Here is a 20,262-nt window from a genome sequence, read left to right on the forward strand (position 1 = left end):
AATACAACTAACTTGACAACCATATCAGCAGTAGCTTTTACACAGGTATAGGCACTTGCCTGTTCGTTCTTTCTGCAGTTTTCATGAAAACATTGAAGGACAGACAGATCATTGCAGGGATTAACCAAAACCAGACAGAAACATAAGAAGAATATCTTCCCTTTCACAATACTTTCATATCACATCTGCTCAAACTTTCATACTACACAGCCATACAGACAAGGAAACCTAGGCCTGGGGAAAAAAAAAAAGATCTGAATCTCATGGAAAGCAAACAAACAAGATCAAGTTTCTTGAAGAGAAAAACAGGGTAAAAGGTCTCAATTTCCTTGTCTATAAAATGCCTGTAAGTATTTTAATTAATACAGGTTTGTAAACCATGAAGACAAAGCACCTTTGGATGCTCCATTATTATTATTAATAAAAAATGAGATTGCAAATGAAGGGCAAGAAACTAAATGTAGGTGTTAGATTGCTAGTTACTCTTCCCACTATATTAAAAACATTCACCATTTCTGATTCTTTACACCACAATACCTATCTCATTTAATAGATGACACTTCTTAATTTATACCTTTGTTTTAGCAGTTTTCTTGGTCCACTCTGGAAGAACTTTTCTATTTTCCACAGTTTCTTCAGTATGCTCTAATGAGGCAGAGGTCACAGAACTCGGTACTTGTTCACTTTGTTTTGCAAGGTTAATTATTCCTGAATTAGGAGAGACATTATTTAAATTGTAGGTCTCATCAGCAGCTTCATGACAGCATTTCAATTATAATTCAGTAAAAACTGGGGGCAAGTCATGATACTTCCATTATGTCAAATAATATCTTACTACTCAAAGGAACAATCTACTAACTAACTGGAATAATTCTGACAACTACAGTGGCAGAATTTGATCCAAAGCCTTCTGCAGTTAACAAGAGAAGAGGAAGGCACGGATTTAAATCCCTCTAATAGTTTTAAAATATATGCTCTTTCGCATAAGAAACAACATTCAATAACTACTTCTCGGCATTGTAAGATCTGCTTTGCTATTTTATGTTCTCAGAGAGAGAACAGTCTGTTAACATAAATATAATTAGAAGTACCTTTCTAGCAGAAATTCTCAATCAGCTAGCCTTTTTATTTGCTATATTTGTACTATGAAAAATCAGAACATCAAAGAAGATATATGGTGCATATGAAATAAAGTGATAATTGTAATTTGGATGAGAAAGTGAGGGAGAGAAGAATCAAATGAAAATATTCTAGTAAAGAGTGAATTGACCTCACCATCTGATATATACTACTTTTTTTTAACATCTCTTCATGACAATTTAATTAAGATACAAACCTTACAAGGTTGGTGTAGTGAATATTAGCATTAAGATCAGAACAATCTTACTGCTACTGACTTCTTATGAAGCAATTCAATGCTTGCAGTTTCTGTTCAATTTGTTATAATGACAGTGTTTAATCATGGACTCTATAGCACACTGCTGAATTGAGGTCACACATGTGGCTATTCAAGCATGTAGCATATCATCTATAACTAAGATTTCTCTTCTGAGTCCTTCTTAGCTGTATCATTAATTAAGAGTACATTTATTTAAAAAAATACTAAGTATTAAAATATCTTTTATTTAGCTTTGATCTGGAATGAGCAGGGGAGTCTGTAATGAAGCAGACAATGTGTGTTTGCAGTCTATTATACTATTACAATACTGCACTGGGAATATTGTTAAATCAACTAAGTTCTAAGATGTTTAATTAGAATTCTTCTGTTATGCAACTTATGAACATATAAAAGAGGCTTCTTTCCTCTTAGGCTCAATATACATCAGCTCATTAGCAGAACACATATTTGATGGCCTTAAACTAAGCTTAAACTTGATATTTAACCTCACATGCTAATTACACGGAATCTCTCTTATAGAGTGATACAGATTTGTGCAAGTTATAGGAGCAATAAATACTGACACTGCCAAAGCACTAACAACCATAACCGCAATAAATACATGACGTTCCATTTGGTCACAACAAAACAATACTCTTCTCCATTAAATCAATTACTTTTACTGTGTTTCTGTACCATATCTATCATGCTGACTATGAAAAATTCCGTTATAAATGCTATAAGTAATGATTTCTAATGTTATTGATATACATATTAATCACTCAAAACGCTTAAAAATGTATATATATGGTCAGTGTGCATTTATAAAAAATTGCAGAGTTCAATGGAACTATTTACTACAAATTTATCTGTCAGCGCTTTGCTGGATTGCAAAAGCAATCTTTATTCCTTTGTCAGTTTAAACACACGTGTAGTTCGGAAGCGGAAGGAAGGTATTTCATGTTCATATATAGAAATGCACTTGTATAATGCAGTAAAGTAATGAGAGTCTTGTTTGAGTTCAAGGCCACATATTCATTGGGACAGAATTTATGCATTGAGGCCAAATGAGTCTTTAGTCCAAATCTTATTTCAAAAGCAAGTCTTTATGAATATATCTTTTCTGTGTCACAACACGGTTATGCTTTGTGCTTTGCCACAAAGTCTGATCCTGAATATTGCCGAACATCTGCATTCTTATTCAAGTCAAAATCCAAGGCAGGCATATGTTTCTTTTTCAAGTACTGTTTCTTGAGAAAAGGATTTAAGTACTTAACATATTTTTCTTCCTCAGATAAGCATTATGTGTAACAAAATTTCCATACAGCTCAGGTCACAAACTTGTTAACCTTATGCATTCATAAAAAGAACATCTTCTGCTCTGCATTTAACATTTCTGTTATCAATTGTCACTATTATAGGACTTCTGCTAATCGAAACAGATGTCAGGGCAGAAATAATGTGATTTTCAGTGTAATTGACATTTTACCTGAGGAAGCTGGTTTTGGAAGGCGACTTTGAAAAGGTCGTATACCTTTGGCAGTCATGGCCGGATCAGATGTTGAGTGACTAATTATGCTTTCCGCAGACTCCTGGCTCTTAGCTGTTGAAGGCACTTCTCGCTCAAGAGTTTTGGCTTTTACTGAAGGAGCTGAGAGAAGAACTTCCTCAGATGGTAAAAAGTCTTCTGTTTCCAAGGTTGATTCTTGCTTAGAAATGTGTCGTCCTGCAGATCTGTTCCCTGAGTCGGGGAGGGGGAAGGTTCCAATCCCGCTGTCCAGTGTCCTCATCTGGCAGCAAGACTCTAAGACACAGGAAAATTGTGTGATGGGGTGGAGCTAAAGGTGTTGCTGGCATTTAAAGACAGTGAAAGGGTCTACGAGGAAAAAGGGTATCTTCAAGGGAAGGTTTCAAGGAAAGAAAAACATTTTGCATTTTGTGAGTATGCTGTTACCTGTTGTTTGTATGCTTTTGACACAATACATCTATCTAACTGAATACAACAAAATACTATTTTGAGGTGCAATTAAACTAGCTAGCAGATGCCAAAACATTGAAATTAGCCTGCTTCAGTTACGATGTGATAATGAAAAAGAAAGGCATGTCCTAGAAAAAGCTGGAATTTTTAAATGATTTTGTGGAAGGCCCACAGAAAGTCTGGAGAGTACCAATGTGAGGGATTGAGTAGCGTAATGAATTTCTTCCTACATAAACCCACATTCCACAAAAGCTTGGTCTCTCCGTACCTTTACTTTCTTCATTGTTTCTCTTACAAGAAGCTGTTAATCAAAACTTATCATTTATTCTTACACAAAATTAAGATCTACACAATTTCCTAGAGACAGCCACCTCTCAGAGCATCCTGAAAACCTTGGTTACCAACAGTCATGCCTTTGTCAACCTTCTTACACTCTGGTTCTGCATGTCCTATCTTGGGTAAGTGTACATGTTCCAACACAATGCCAGACAGGGGTGCCTTAAGTACTTGGTTTGGAAGCAGTATGGTCACACACAGCCCTCCAGCTAATTCATCCTACTGGAAAGGTGCTCTACCAACCAAGGAACAGAGACAGATGTAAGTGCAGATACGTGCAGTTGCTATTCTAGCAGCTAGGATGTAACAGCACCACCCTGCCCTGTCATTTTCCATCGATTTCCAGAGATTTGCGCTTTGTTTTAACAATGAGCAAACAATATCAAAGGGACTACGATGGCACAGTCCTTCTGAGAGGTATAAACACCAAGGAGGGAACTTCAGCACTAACGGTTGGAAAATGAACATAATTTAGGTTAAATGTCTGGAAACATCCCTTGACAGTGAGATCTTCAGTCTGTGGCAGACGCTCCCAAAGGAAGTAGAAGAATTTCCTTTGCTTTGAACAATTTAAGGCTGCACTGGATAAAAGATATACTGCAGTGAACAACTGTACTCTAGCTGGAGATGCAGAATATGACTCAATATATCTTTTCTGTCTCTATTTTCTGTGTTCCTGAGTATTGATTTTTTTTTTATGATATCCCCATTTGTTATTTAAGTCTGTTGTAGTTAGCACTCCTCTGTCAAGTCATTTTCATTATTTTTTCCTCTGCAGTGCCTCTAATACTCTCAGAAATTCAGAAATATTTCTCCTCTACAGGCTTTGTTTGTTTGTTTTTGAAATAGGAACATTAACACGGTCATTTTCTGTTAATATATTAATGGGTCTTATTTGATAGCAAGTAAAAAATTACTTACAGATAAACTAAATGTTTCCTGGTTCTTGTCAAAAGGGGAGCAGTCTATATGTACATGGTCCTCATTACCTTACCCTTGTTACTCAGGATCAAAGAAAGATTGAAAGTCACACTGAGCACATTAACCTTACAGGGTCGAGCTGAGCTGCAACAGCAAAACAAACTACACACTATCTTTTAAAAGGGCAACAAGTGACTCTGATTCCTCTCACACAAGTACTGCGTCCCGATTAATTATTTCCATAGGTAAAAGGAGATAAGGTGTGGAAGCCATGCCTAGCTGGCAACTGTTTTCCATCACCTTTTGGAGCTAATGTGCCATAATGATTTTAGAAGTTACTGAAGGTTATCACGGAAATGTGAAAAAGAAGAGAATTATATTTGGTTCTGCTGTGTCAAAGGGAGGTATCCCAGCCACTGAATCCTCTTACTCTAGTCATCCTTCCCCTAAGATATTTCTTGGTTTGTTTTTGAATAGTGAAATACCTAGCTGGAAGTGGGTGAACTGTTCCTCTCAGGATATAACAGAGTGTAGAAAAGTAAGTTAAAATGCGAGGTGTGTGTCCTTGCCATTTACTCTGTAGATAATCAAGCTTAAGACAATGACAATGCATTAGCTCATGGACAGGCAATGCTTCAGCTAATGAATATCAGTAACAGAGATAGTAAATAAAGGAAAACATAGAATAAGAAAGGACTTCCATTAGTTTCCTCTTGACCAGAAGAAAAACATTTGTGCAACAGTGATTATGCTGGCAAAGCTCTTCAGCAGAGACATGGAGTAAACATGGAAGCATCACAGAAAATAACATCCTAAAACAAAAATCTGAAGTCTCCCCTCTACTGTCTGTACAGTTAATGCTGGACCTGATTTTGCAATCCACAGGGACTCTGATTTTGCAGCGTTGTTTCTTTTTCGAGCGCTCTCTAAGAAACTAAAAAGTCTGTCCCTCCTAATTATTACAAGAAAATAAGTAGGCTCAAAATGTATACCAAACAGCAAAGCTAAGTCCTCTGCTCAGGGCAAACTGGAAGATGAACCGTATTTTATTTTCTAAGGTCACGTTTCTTAAAATGACCTAAGAGTTTGTCTTGCCCACTGTTACCCTGTGTATGTCTAGGAATGGACTATGAAAGCAATGGCAAAAAATCAAGAGAAATGAATACTGAGGGCCATACTTCCAAGAAAATACAGTCTCTTGCTATTCCCAAAATAATTGGGAGAGTGATGGAGGAACACACCAGCAGTGCCACATTTAATTAAAAGGGAAAACAGTTTTAATTTATTATAGTCATTCTTCATAGAGACGTTATCCATGACAAACGAAATACATCATGCGGAAAGCAGATTTTTAAAACAGCTCACTAATTTTTAGTTCTGAACAAGTACAAAAGGGCCTGGCTCTCAAAGTGCTCAAAGCTCAGCAGCTCCCACTGTGGCACTAAAACACATATTTTTGAAAAATCCTGCGACTCAACTATGTTGAGCAATCCTCGAAAACCTAGTCCTAAATCCAGAGAGTACACCACAAAATTCTTCATGGATGTTAATTTTTCACTAATAAAAGTAACTAATTTGCCCCTAAAGCTGTATTATTAAAAAAAAAAGGTATCTCTCAGAATAATTTGTATTACTGAATGAATGAATATACATTATCTCGCATTGTTTTTAAACATTTATAAAGCAACTGCAAAATCAACAATACGTTCTACATCTCAGGGAAAGCTTTCAAACCAAACTGTTCATTGCCCATCTGATTTCATCAGTTGCACTGACACTTCAAATGACTGCTATCAGCGAGAGCTGCACAAGACTACATAATGAAAATATGTAAAAGTTCAATCTCTGGTGCTGCGACAGTACTACTCACTAGATGAAAAATGATTCTGCAAAAAATTAAAGTCTGAAAACAGAGTTATACATGAACTTAATTGCTTTTGCTTGCAAATTTTTCCTGGCATACAAGCCAAATTCCTTGCCTGATTCTGGGTTTTTTTTGCCTCTTCCCCTGCCAGGAAAGAAAGCTCACACAATGGTATTATTTTTTATAGTGGACACAGACAGGCTCACCATCTGCCATTTCACTGAACAATCAGACTAGAATCAAAAGTCTGAAATATTAAAATAGCTTCTTCCCTCCCTCCTTCCCACCAGGTGGATTTGAGTCTGGGCAGTAAGCAAAGTCCCTGGAAGTCCTACTTTAGAGGAACATTTCTTAAAACTGAAAACAGAAATAAGGAAACATTTAGAGAAATTTCTTGGAGATCAAGAAACTCCTTACTGCATGGGAATCTTTTGATGGTAAGAGAGCTTTGTGTCCAATCTGAGGAAGACCTTTAATGTTGAGAAGCTTCTCAGCCACTAAGCAAAAGGAGTTAACACTGCATAGAAAGTTTTCTGAAAGTTTGTTGAACTCCCTACTCCTCAATAACTTTCAGGTTTAATATTTTCAGAAGTAAGGTGATCATGCAGTTCATGTCCTACATTAGCTAGACACTGTGGTAACTTGTACAGTTGTACAAGCTTTGGCATATTCCAACATCACTGGTGTTTTACAAGGGTTTTCTGGTATCAGTAGACCACTGAGACCTCTTCAACATGGAGCTGGTACCCAAATTAGATGCAATAAAGAAGATCTTTGAAAACTGTGCACCATTCTGACAGCATGGACAAGGGGAGAATAGAAAAGGGACATTCAGACTGGTAGGTATCAGGAATTCTAAAAATGAGATCATTGCTGGAGAAAATTACAATAGCAGCCTCATTCTGTGGGTTTTTTTACATCTTTCTCTGAAATGCAAAAATTAAAGAGTTAGAATTAAACACAGCCCACTGACAAGAACTGACAACCTAGAATTCATTACAGACTTGTAGGGCATTCTCCTGAGCCCACTTAGAAATGCAACTTAAACACCAGGAAAAGATCATTAAACCTAATTATTTTTCAGCTTTTTTAATTTCTTCTGAAACATTTCCACAAAGATACCACAAACACACCACCTCTAGCCCAGAAACTACCCTTGCCACAAATCACTGGAGATGGGAGAGAATACCCAGGGAAGCTGATTGCTGACATTGTTTCTGTGATCCTTTGGAAACACCGGTATCAGCCACTCTGTGTGTGAGAGGAGCTCTCAGTCTGACCTAGTACCACACTGTTTCATGTTGTTATATAGCACCCTTCTCTGTTACTCTTTTTATACAACACATGCGAAAGGAAAATCAATTTTGGGCAAAAAATTAAAGAAAACATAGAACAGCTACTATGAAGGAAATTGCTTCCAGCACAAAACAAGAAATGTGAGTCCAGCCTCCCTCAGGCTAAATTCTACACTGATGGTTGCAAAATAGGGTATTACTCAAAAAAAGCAATGGAGTAAAATCTGTCCCACTTTTAGATTAGGTACATGTTAGTCTTTCTAATGTCGAACTTTTGTAAACCTATGTTGAATCCTAGCACACATGCAAGAGATTTCATTGATTTCATATAACATAGCTACTTATTTCTTCACGAACGTGAAAAGATACTTTTACTAAGGGGGATATAATGCCACATGTTATTGTAAATAAACCTTTAACTGAGAAACTGGAGAGTGTTTCAAAATGTTTCCTCAAGTAAAGATTCACATTCTAATAAAGTCTTTTTACGTTGTATCTTAAAAAGAGTTTCACAGGTGCTTACTCTGTTCACAAATCACATACCAGTCTTTCTTTTACACAGGGACTGTTACACTTTTAAGAAGTCTATATATTCACCTGTGGTTATTCTGACCATCTAATTAAAGCAATATGTGAGTTTCATTATGATGCTTAAATCATCCATAAAAATCTTTACAGAAACCACAAGATCCAAAGTTTTACCCACAGAGCTAAAATAATACAGCAGGTATATTGTCTTACATATATATAATATGTATATTATTATGTATATACGTATATATAATGTCATTCAAAATGGCCAGGCAATTCACCTACTTTGAATTAAACATAATAAGAGTTGACATTTCTGGATGTGGGCATACAGGAAAGAACTTACAGGTCCTGAGAGGAAGTAATTATAAGCTCTAACGTGTTGCAAGTAAAGTTTTGCCTCTCTACCAACTTGTGCCATGACTGATGGAAGGCAGCTGCCTCTCAGTGCTGCTCGAGGGGGTCAGGATTTCCAGAAGCAACTCAATAACCTCAGCCATTCCCTGTCAGGCAGAACCACGATGTTACTAATGAAACACACTGATGGATACCAGATGCAATTACTGCAAATAGACATTTTCTCTATTTCAAATGACTGACACAAACTAACAGCTTCTGTTTGGAGATGGCCAAGTTACAGAAGTGTGATTGCTACTTAACTTAGATGGCTAATCTATCTTAACATTAAAAATAAACAGCAACAAAGAGGACAACTGTATTTTAGGTCAAAAAGATCACAGGGAGTTCTACTTAAATCAGGCTTTCTATGTATAATGCTAGTAGCATTCTTTCAAAGCAGCATCCCACCTCATGAAAAGTGTGGAATTCTCTCCTATGCTCACCACTACAGCTGGTTTGAGATCTTCCTCACATAAATTTTCAGGTTTTGGCCCATAAAACTGCTCATGATTGACACAAATTTCAGTTGAAACCTTTCAGTAACCACCAGAATTTTCCACAGAAAGCAGACATTTCCAGGAAAAAAAAAAATCAGTCAAAAATAGCTCTGTATCAAGAACAGTTTCAGTGGGAAATTTCCAGCAAGCTGTTTCCAGAAGTACAGACTCACTTAAGCCTTGAAAGAAGGTTTTGAGAGATATGTAAGATTGGATGGGCTTTCTGCAAGAAGTATGTAGGACACCAAAAATGAAAGTGCATAATTCCCATCAGTAACAGAATACACAAATTGTAACAAATTACCTTTATTTGCAGTAGAAAGTTCAAGACTTTCTACTAAGCTGACAGAGGGAATCGGAGATGTTTTCTTCTGAAACATACAGGGAGTATAATTTTTCTAGTATTTTGAAACATGTCAAATTATTAATCATACTTTTTATTTTTTCCAGAATAATATTTCAAATGTAAATAGGTCTCTGCAAAATTGCTTTATCAGTTAATAAACATCTTTAAGCTACATGTGGCATTGGCAGGAAGAACTTAAACTACAGATGGCAAAACAGATCTCTTTATTTGCACATCCTTCTCTTCATCTGCAATGCTAAAGGAACCACAAAAAAATGAATGTATTTCTGCCAAATCAATGTCAATTTTAAGTAGATTATTCCTTCTGGGTTTACACCATAATTTGATCCAGTTAGTCAAAGATGAATGCATTACTGTTTTTTGTCTAGATCTGAAGTATAACTACTATGAAAAACTAAAAAACCCCAAAGGCTATCCTAGGTAAAACTAGAAAAGACACAAGTTTTCACAGCCCTGATACTCCCATGGGTGCTGCATTGGTGAAATGGAATTATTTCTAATGTATCCTAAGGAAGGGTAAGTGGGAGGAGGACTGTGCAGTGTATTTGAAATGATGGATCTACAAGTGAACGTCATTCATGGCTGCTTGAATCTGGGATTACAATTTATGCTTATTTATAATAATAATAATAATAACAAACAATAAATACAGACTTTACCAACTTATTCAGTGTCTTTCTATTGCTTCTTCCTAGTTAAGCTGTTGGGTTTTTTTGCAAAGCCCACCAGCTTCAATATGTCATTTGTCCAATAGTTTGACAGTTGTCTTCACAGTTTTCCATGACCATAATTCCATCTTTGAAATGTATTTTCTGAGTTGAAAGAGATAATTGCTGCCTCATTTTAATTCCAGTCCCACAATTCTACTAGTAAGTCAAAAGATTAGTTTTAGTTATTAGTGAGTACTAATAATCTTGTATTCCAATTTGGCAGTTATCTGTAGACTTTTCTTTCTTTCTTTTTTGTTTGTTTTTGTTTTTTTGTTCGCAATGAGTGCTTCCCATCCTCCTCCAGGCATTTAGATCCCTTCCTTGCATACTTGGAAAGAATGGTGGCAAGCTACTTGGAACAGGGTTGGTACAGAGAAAAAAACTTTAAATGAGCTAGAAAAATAACTTGGATAATTATTGGAATTTTCTACACCATATCTTTCAGTGTCTATTAAATACAAAGGCCTACATGTACCTTCTAGCTAGGGAATTCCCACAACCAATGATGTCTGGAATGATCTCTCTGCAGTATGCTGTTATACTCTCTTTCTATAAATGTACTCTGTGTTCTCAGGAGGCAGGATATTAGAAATAGATACAATTTTTAGTCCTCATAGAAAAGAAATATTGAGACTTACAATCCATGTGAAGACTTTAAGCTCTCTGTAAAAATTAGATGCAGTCCAACTGCAGCCTGTCTGTCTGAGGGCAGCCTAGAAATACTTTGAGGAGCTATCCCTCTGCATTTTTGGCTGCATGTCCCCTTTTGGTCTTACCTCTACACTTGCCAACCTGCCTTACAGATTTGCAACTATATTTAAGAAGTCCTTTTGGATGAGCAACAGCTAAGAAGAAAGCAAAGTCCTCACACCTGATGCAAGGTGTGAATCCAAGCTAAGCAACACATCTGCCACAATACAGAAATGTGTCTTTTCCAGGCTTTTTCACTGAGAAGGAATAGCCTTCTGTTTCCCTTAGTGTCCTGAAATGTAAAGGTTAGGATGTAAAAACTGCACACGAAGGAACACCTTACATTCAAGGCATGGACGGATGCTTCCCTTCATTTGCTGTTCTCTAACAGAAAAGGCATATCCCAGCTCTCAGAAATGGCACCTATAAGTAGCAAAGCCCAAGAAATGACGGTTTATTAATTACCCAGGTGCTAGCTAAGGGCTGCCCCAGCCATGCCTTTTCCATGTTACCACAGGCCTATCTCTTTCTCTCTTCATGCCTCAGTTCTTCGTATTAAAACACAGAGGTAACCACACCTCCCCATTATACAGGGATATCGTGAAGATAAAGAACCCAGGAGTTTGGCACCCAGTACATAACCAACCTGCAATCACTTGAATGAATAATGCTTGTGTAGAAATACCTTTACTCCAGCGTTTTTGGAGGCTGTTCAGGAATTAATAGCAAGCTGCAAAATACTCGCAAGAAGCATTAAGGCTGTTATTTTTGCTAATATCATTAGAGGTAGCTGGTTTAACCTTACTTTGGGAATAACGGTTAGAACACAGTTACAAAAGAGAAGAGGACACATTTAGCATCCCAGATACACGGGCTGCACACAGTGCCCAAGGGAGCCTTTGCTGCTGGTATCCGGCTGTCCCATTGAGGGTTTCTGTTCACTGACTAGTGCATCTGAAGCATTTAAGGATAACGGGATGCAACCACTGACTGACCTGCTCTTAAGCAACTCTCTTATAAATTGGGAGTTTGGTTTCAGTCACACTGAGACACTTTTTTAAATTTTCTTTTCCCAACAGATAGGACTAGTGATAGTGCTTTAAGCATAAATGCTGTCTCTGGTAAACACAGACCAATTAATAAGTGCATAGGAAGCTCTGGGTTTTGCAAATGCACAGGAGAACACACTATATTTATTTTAGTAACACCACTGCTTTTTATTAGTACAAAAAAAGACTGAAATTAAAGCCACATGAATATTAAATGAAGCTTTAAATAATTTATTTTTAGGTCTGTCCTGCAGATGGCTTTACTTAAGGGTATTACTAATAAACAGTTACAAATATACATGTGCACCTGCAACAGACTGATTTTCTTTCTTAATTAATGAAGTGAAAACTCAATAACAGAGTGAGCACAGAGAGCTTAGAGTAACTTTTAGGTGAACTATAATCTTTCCATTTCAGCACTCAAGTTCAGCTCTTCCAAACCAGCTGAATCACTGTGAAACAAACTGCATGGCAGCAGGAGGTGGTAAGAAACCATCACGATTTAAAGCCAGAAGAATGAACAGAGATTTTTTTTCAGGAAGTCAATTTTTTGAAAAAATAAAAATAAAAATAAAAAAAAAATTGTATGCAATATTACATGGTGTTTCAAAAACATCATTAGAATGACCACTTTGAAACAATGTACTGGATCTCTTTGCATGTTAAAGATAGGAAGCAGAGAAATTATTCATTATAAATATATTTGTTGATTTCTTTTTCTTTTCCTCGCAGTGGATAGTCCAAACACTAAGAAATTCTCAAGTTCATCTAGTATTGCACTAAAACAATGCACTAATTATACAGGTATTATTTATCTATTATAGTGATTTTTTTTTTAAGAGCTTGTTCTTCTATGATATGCTATATGGCTAATTGTATAACCAAATATCAACAATTCAGGTCTCTGACTGAAGACATGAATCAAAACTCCTGAAACTCAGGAAAAATGGCAAAGACAACAGCAAAATTAGGAACAGGCATCCTATCCTCAGAGTAAGAATTTGGTAAGGCATATGCTAACACAGCTCAAATAGATTTGATAATCCAGGTGAAAATGTATTTTTTGTAAAAACTCCACTAGATGCCATTGTGGAAAAGGAGCACAAAGTCCATGTGAGCAGTTGAAACAAACGTTTAAAATAACTCAACACATACTAATTCAAAATGCTTTGCTCAGTTGTACTTCAGGTATATGAATCAGAGTTAATAGGAAATGCATGACTGAAGCTCCACACACACATCTGCAGATGGTCCTAGCCACAAGCAAAGAACATGCAAAGTACAGAAGTTTCAAATACAGGGACTCATACTGTTATAGAGAATACTGGCATGTACTACCCTGTAGTAAGCATGATAATCAGGCACAGGCCTAATTCGAGTGATAAAAATGAACATGGATTGGGCCAGACTGTAAGGCAGTGTAAATCAACATAGCAGCATTAACTTCAACCTGGCCGTCCTGTTTAATTGACATTTTAAGCCTGAATGAGACCAGCAAATTCTCAGTATCTTGAATAATAATTAGACTGTATCCTATTTATAATGTATAAAGAGCCACGCTTCTTCTTTTCTAGTGATAAAATTTGATATTTCTGGGTGAATAAAAGTAATGACAAAGAAGGAAATTAACAGCAAATCATTGTGGCTAATAAGGAAGTGTTGATCCAAAATATTAATTCTCTCCAAAGAAGGAAGACAAACTAGACAGTAGGCTGCAGCAGTGCTGCAGAGGAATTGGCAATTAGGGAAGTGCTATGTGTACTATCTTTTAAAGTACAAAGAAATGATTTGTCTTTGCCAGACTGTGAAGAAGGTAAGCTGACATAAATTAGAAGACACTAATGGATGTTAGTTTCTTATTATTCACATTGGCAGGGTTCTCTATCACCTTCAAGGAACAGAAGTAACAACTAGAAAAATATACAGAAAGTTTCACTCTGTTATCATAGGCTCCTTCAGACCATCATTGCAAAATTCATCCTGCAGAAACACCCAAATGCCAAACAAGAGTCAAGAACACTGTACAGCAGACACTATTTAACCCATTTCTAGTGTCCCAAACCCACACAGAGCTGTTCGTCTCACGGCTCTCTCCATTCTGCAGAGTAGCCTATTCACCTTCTCACCTGTACGAAAAACACGCGCTAATAAAATTCCACTGAAAAGATGCAGAGCAACTGAGTAGGAGGAGAGGATATTTAATCAGCTTAATGCACCAATGTGAATTGTTTCTGATGAGCAAGCCCTGGGATGGTAAATGCAGAATGCTGCACCACATGCCCTGGAAGGTCACTCAACAGCATGCCCACGCCAAATCTTCAGTGACATGAATATTGCAGCATAAGAACACAGGACTGCTAAATGTTGTGTAAAGCCTCCCAAAGAAATGGTGCTTTAGTCATGGACAGATTTAGAACAATAATCTTGAAGATATTCAAAACTCAACTGATGAAGTCCTTGAGCAGGAGGACTTCCAACCTATGTGCTTCTAGGGATATGTTTCTACACACAAGACCTTCAGTTGTTCTTGCAATGTCTCCTGGTTATTAAACAAGATTTTCCCTCAGTGATGCCTCATTTTAGCTACTCTTGTTCAGAAAAGTAAGTAAACCACAGACACAGGTCACTTCAATGGTGCTGAAAGATCAGAAAATGAAGATTCTGAAGTACAAAAGGGGAAGAACAGTGCTTGATAACTGCATTAAAATGGAAATACTTTGGGGATATTACATGGAGGCATGAAATGGCATAAATCTTGAGGAACTGACAGAGGCATTTAGGTGAGTGAAAGTACAAATGTAACTGCTTTTTACCCAGCTAAGCTCAGTTCTCTTTGTGCACTTTCACACATACCTCCTGTCTGAAGTATTTTGAGGACAGTGAGATCGTGATAGATAAGGAGGTTGGGAGGGTCTCTCACATATTTTCCAGGCCCCTTATGGCACTAGGTTTTGAAGCTTTTTTATTTTCGTTTGTTTTTGCTTTTATGAGCAAGTTTGGATGCTGATGCTGCTTGAGGCAAGCAGCTTATTTTAGTATTTATTAGTCCATCGTCATATTAGGACTTGGGAACCTACTCCTTTGGATTAACATCCAAACTGGTTAGGTATAGCAAGTGAGCATGTTGTTAAGTTGCCTGCTACACTGAAGTCCCATTTCAAAGCTCCAGCTGAGGAAGCACGCTGACTATAGCAATAGAGTCAGCACCTACAGATCTAACACCTACCTCTCAGCTCCACATGCACACAGGGCTTTAGAAAATGGCTCTCTTACTTATGTACAAATACATGCATGCATATGTGTACCATTGCTTATGTATATATAGGGGATTAATGAAAATTCTAATACCTTATCACAACTTGGATCAAAATATAACATTTTTGAGCATGCGGATTCAGAATAGGAACAGACTCAGATTGGAAACAGTTTTGGTGGCAACTAGTTTTGTTTGATGGCTTTTGCAGACAGCAGCCTCACACGTGGGACTGCTAGGTATTCAACAGCTTTTCTGGGTGGTGATGGGGAAGATAAAACAAACATTTTTCCTTTATCTGATCGTTTGTAAATGAATGATTCAACTGCTATATCAGTGATAAGATGATTGTTAAATGGTTCTTCTCAACTTCTATCAATGGCTTGATGAAAGGAATTAACACTGACAGTGATAAGTTGTTTTCTCAGGCATTGAAACTTCATGACAAGAGACGATTTCTTTTGCAATCAAAAGACATTTTATCAGTTGAATATTGTTCTTCATTAAATGCATTAGAGGCATCCAGGTATTTGCCTGACATTTAAGCAACTTCTGGATTATCCTTTTGCCTCTCCATAGTGATGTGGGTCACCTCTCTTTACTGAATGCACAGGCAGTAATGCAGATCAATTTGCTCACCATCTTTCCTCTGTCACTTATTCTGTTACATTTATCTCAGTAATTCATTACAGACCTCACCTAATCTGTCTCCAGGTTTTGAGGGTTCTTTAATGTAAATGTGTTTGCTCAAATATGTCAGGCTTAATGGACATGTTTCAGGATGATGCATGTCAGACTAAATGTATTTACCACATTAATCAAGCTTGTTTCCTTCACATCTATTTCCATTCCCTGAGAATGAAAAAAACATGAATTCAATAGCTGTTTACTTAGTACTCCAGTAAAAACACCCAAAGTTTTAGTAGTTTACATAATGCTGGGTAAAACCAAGTCTGCTGTTTGGCAGAGGTGGGTGTGCATTATTTTTTCTTCTCTTACTGGAAGCTTGGTGCTAGCTTATTAAACAAGCAGATGAACTGCTATTGTTTTCATTAAGCTCTGGAATAGGTAATTGGATAACTTATAATTAAGCATTATGAATATGACCATTAAATGGCACACTCAGAAATGAAATTTGAAATATACTTTTTCAGTTCCAGTGCTCAGCAGATCTAGACTTCAGAAAGAAACCAAGAGAAAAAGACAGATGACACTGGAGCAACAATGTGTTGATTAGAAATGGTATTGGTATGGAAACAGAAAGGCAGGCTCTATAGTGTGGTCTAGATTTGTGGGGAGTCAGATAATGAGCAATACTACGGTACCACACAAACAGTAAAGAGTGACCACCGATTTTAAATGATGCAGGTGAACAAACATGAAGGGAAAGGTGAGAAAAGAATATTTTTGCAGTAAATGGGTATATCTGTGCGGAAACCATATATAAGAACCAGAAAGAGAAGAGGAGTCAGAGACAAACAAATTTACCTGGGGTACTAGAAAGAAAGCAGGTCCTTCTCGTCACAGATCAGTCTGCTTATGAAGTGTGGATTTTTATTGTCATATATATAGTTTCATAGTATGACTAGTGGGTGCTGAATCAGAATATACAGATAAGGCTATCACCTTTAGTATTTTGATACCTCAATACAATAATTATAATGCTGACATTTCACTTCAAGTCAAAATCACATCATCTACAACGTTATATGTCCTACATTTGCTATCAGTAAATCCGAAAAATTGCTATCAAGTTGCTAGCAACTTATCTATAAAACTTGCTGTGAAGGACATTCCTGGTTTCTATTTAAAATGTAGTTTGATCACTTTTCTTTGCTGGATATAAAGCTTAAAGGGGCGGACTTTAAAACACAAGGCAACATATAAAATACCAACAACACTTCCTTTCTGGAACATTAAGCATCTAAGGGATTCAATCAAATGTTCTCTAAAGAAGACAAATCTCCAAAAAAGTTGCCTAAAAGACAGAGTTTCCTTTTTCTGCCCAGATTGCCTTTAAATTAAACTGCAAAACCCTTCTACAAGGCTGTTCTTGGAAAGTAGAAAAAACGATGATACAGCTTGCTATAAGGCAGATGATTATCAAGAACTCTAATGGAATTGAGAGCTGGGCTACAGCAGAGCTACAAAAGAATCCCTTGACCTCAATGTGTGTTTTTGTTCTAGCACAAAGCAGCAAAGTCTACAATGCACTTTTAATGTTGCTTTGATAGTGTGCAAGCACAACCCTCTATCTAGCTAGAGCCTTTTCAAAACCCTTTTAAGGATCTGCAGGCATTTTCTCTGTATTACAGAAATGGCAGTATCTACAAGGTTCCCATTTAATGTTGGATGAATCCATTTTGAGCAACTGACCTGGACGTCTAATGAAAATTTGGCAAAAATTAGACTCAAGTCTCAAGGGAGGTGATTCTCCCACTCTACTCTATTATTTACACTCTGTTCCACTCTCGTGAGATCCCACCTGGAGTACAATATCCAGTTCTGGGGCCACCAACATAAGAAGGACATGGACCTACTGGAGAGACTCCAGAGGAGGCCACGAGGATGATCCGAGGGCTGGAGCACCTCTCCTATGAGGACAGGCTGAGAGAGTTGGGGCTGTTCAGCCTGGAGAAGAGAAGGCTCCGGGGAGACCTTCTAGCGGCCTTCCAGTACCTGAAGGGGCTCCAGGAAGGCTGGGGAGGGAATTTTTACATAAACCCCAAAGAGTGATAAGATTAATTATGACTAACTTTTCTTCATTACAGATATATATTCCTAAAATGAAAACAAGGTCAGGAACTTTTAATTTGTGTAGGGATCTGAATGCCCCAAAATACTTTTGCTAAAATATGTATTTTAGCCATAACAGATGAATATTATAATAAAGGAAACTGTCTTTGGTATGACTGCTACTGTATACCACAGTATTCTCATGCAAAGTTGTCTGAAAGAATGAATTCTTCAGTAATTAGCATTTGTTTGCTTGTGCCGTGGATTCCTGGCTTCTCCCTTGAAGCTGTTTATCAACGAAAACTCTTAATACATTATAATTAATGCACTTTTTATAATTAATCACACTTTTCCAGGAATGGCTGCTAATTTGAAACAGTACTTGAAATAGGAAACATTAAACTTTCTCACAAATGCTTTTTTCTTCTCAAGATGTCCAATTATTAACTTGCCTATGTAAACATGTCATTTGTAACTGTCCTACAATTTTTTGGCCATTGTGACAAGGGGGAAATTCAGGACATTCACTAACACTCCTACTCCCTTGGGGAAACAGAATTCTTTTTTTGTAAAATGAAAGCTTTTTTATATTTACATGGGAGCAATACTGTTCAGGAGCTTGGCATATCATCTCTGCATTCAATAAAAGAATTTTATTTATAGGAGTATTTGGATACCCTGCTGTACCTGCTTGAGCTGGGGAATTTCTCATCACATGAAGGGAAAGGTAACATTTTTATAATGTATTTCCTCTTATTAGGTACTTTAGCATTTCCCACTTCATCACTCTTTCAAAACCCAACTACTTTATTGCAGAGGGCTTGAGAAAGGAGCTCTAAAGATGACTGGGCCTGAAAGTGATACTCCTAGATTCTTAGATCTGTCTGTGGGAAGTGGGGGCACAGGTAGCACCTGTGCTGCCAGGGCCACATCTGGCATCCTTGCTGACAGTACAGCAAAAACATCCAGGTATAACATATTTTTGCTTTAAAACTTTTTAAAATGTTTTAAATATGTTTTTAAGTACAACAGAGCACAACAGAAACGACTGCTTCATGTGGACATTATCATTTGTTCCTGAGATAGAGGTATTCTAGAAGGGAAATTTTATATTACTGTGCATTGCTGCATTCTTTCAATTTAGCAAATCCATAGAGTCAGCAAAATACTTAAATTTGTTTAGATCAACAACTGACAATAAATTAAAAACCTAGCAACTGGCATTTTACATGTTTTTTGTTTAACACACCCAGGAGTATCTCATTATTAGAAAGTGATGAACCAGCATTGTCTTACATGACACCAGCCTTCAGGACTGTTCAGTTATATATATCTTGTTTATTAGTTAACTGGGCAGACCTGATACCAATTTAGGTATTTTACAGTGACTACTACAGCAACACGTGTTTTTCCTATTATGTAAAGAACATCTTCCCTGCTTAATTATAGCCTTTCTACATCTTCTATACATTCAGCTCTATTTACTAACAGTTTAGATCACCAGTAGAATAAACTCATTAAAGCACAGCTATAAAACCACAGTGAACTTAAACCAACTGTTTAAGATGGTGAAGAATGCAGTAAGAAATGAATTTCCAGCCCACTGAAATTTTCAAGATTTCAAAGATGTTCCTCTTCTGGAAGAACCCCCAGTTCTGTGAAACTGTTCCATGAAAACAACAGACCAAAAGCCTCCGCCAGGCCATGAACTGCTCAGGGAACAGAACAACTGCTCTCTTTGACCAGGCAGTGAGGCATAGCATTCGCAGAGCCATCCTTCCTGTATTATTCTGACAACCAGAAGCTTAGGAGTTGATAAGAAACAAAGCCAAACTTGGTGCTCTTGCATCTCAGGTAATTTTCAATACCAACAAGCTATTTATAATCTTCACAAGTTCTTCCTTGTGTGTGATTCTGAGTAAAAATCGCAAGCTGATGTGGGAAATGTTTCAAATGAAAGTTTCTGAAAGTTGCATGGAGTTTCAGTCTTGAAACAAATCAGTACCTTCCTATGAAAACCTTTGTACCAGAAAAATGTCAGAACCTCTACCAAGGAATTTTATACAAGAATCTGAACAAGACCTAGGAAAGCTTGCTATCCACAAAGAGCAATGTGGACCTACAGCAGCAAAAATACCAGTGTAAGATAAAACACAGCGTGATGAGGGTGATATAAAACACAGCAAGATACTGATTTAGGAGTATTCAGGAAGTGCATTTAGATCCATGCCTCTACTTTCCCAGGCTTGGGCTTGTCC

The 20,262-nt window shown here is 37.1% G+C and overlaps 1 protein-coding gene across 1 annotated transcript in view; it reads right to left on the bottom strand.

The window, feature by feature from the left end:
• Positions 1-20,262, bottom strand: part of NCKAP5 (NCK associated protein 5) — a 219,669-nt gene that overhangs the window by 30,445 nt on the left and 168,962 nt on the right. The window contains exons 13-14 of the mRNA XM_029083670.1: positions 2,868-3,182; positions 575-708 (exon numbers count right to left, since the gene is read on the bottom strand). Coding sequence (XP_028939503.1) covers positions 575-708; positions 2,868-3,182 — 449 coding nt within the window. The remainder of the gene's footprint in view (positions 1-574; positions 709-2,867; positions 3,183-20,262) is intronic.

This window comes from Antrostomus carolinensis, unplaced genomic scaffold, assembly GCF_000700745.2.
Source record: "Antrostomus carolinensis isolate BGI_N321 unplaced genomic scaffold, ASM70074v2 scaffold13922, whole genome shotgun sequence".
NCBI classification, from domain to species: domain Eukaryota; kingdom Metazoa; phylum Chordata; class Aves; order Caprimulgiformes; family Caprimulgidae; genus Antrostomus; species Antrostomus carolinensis.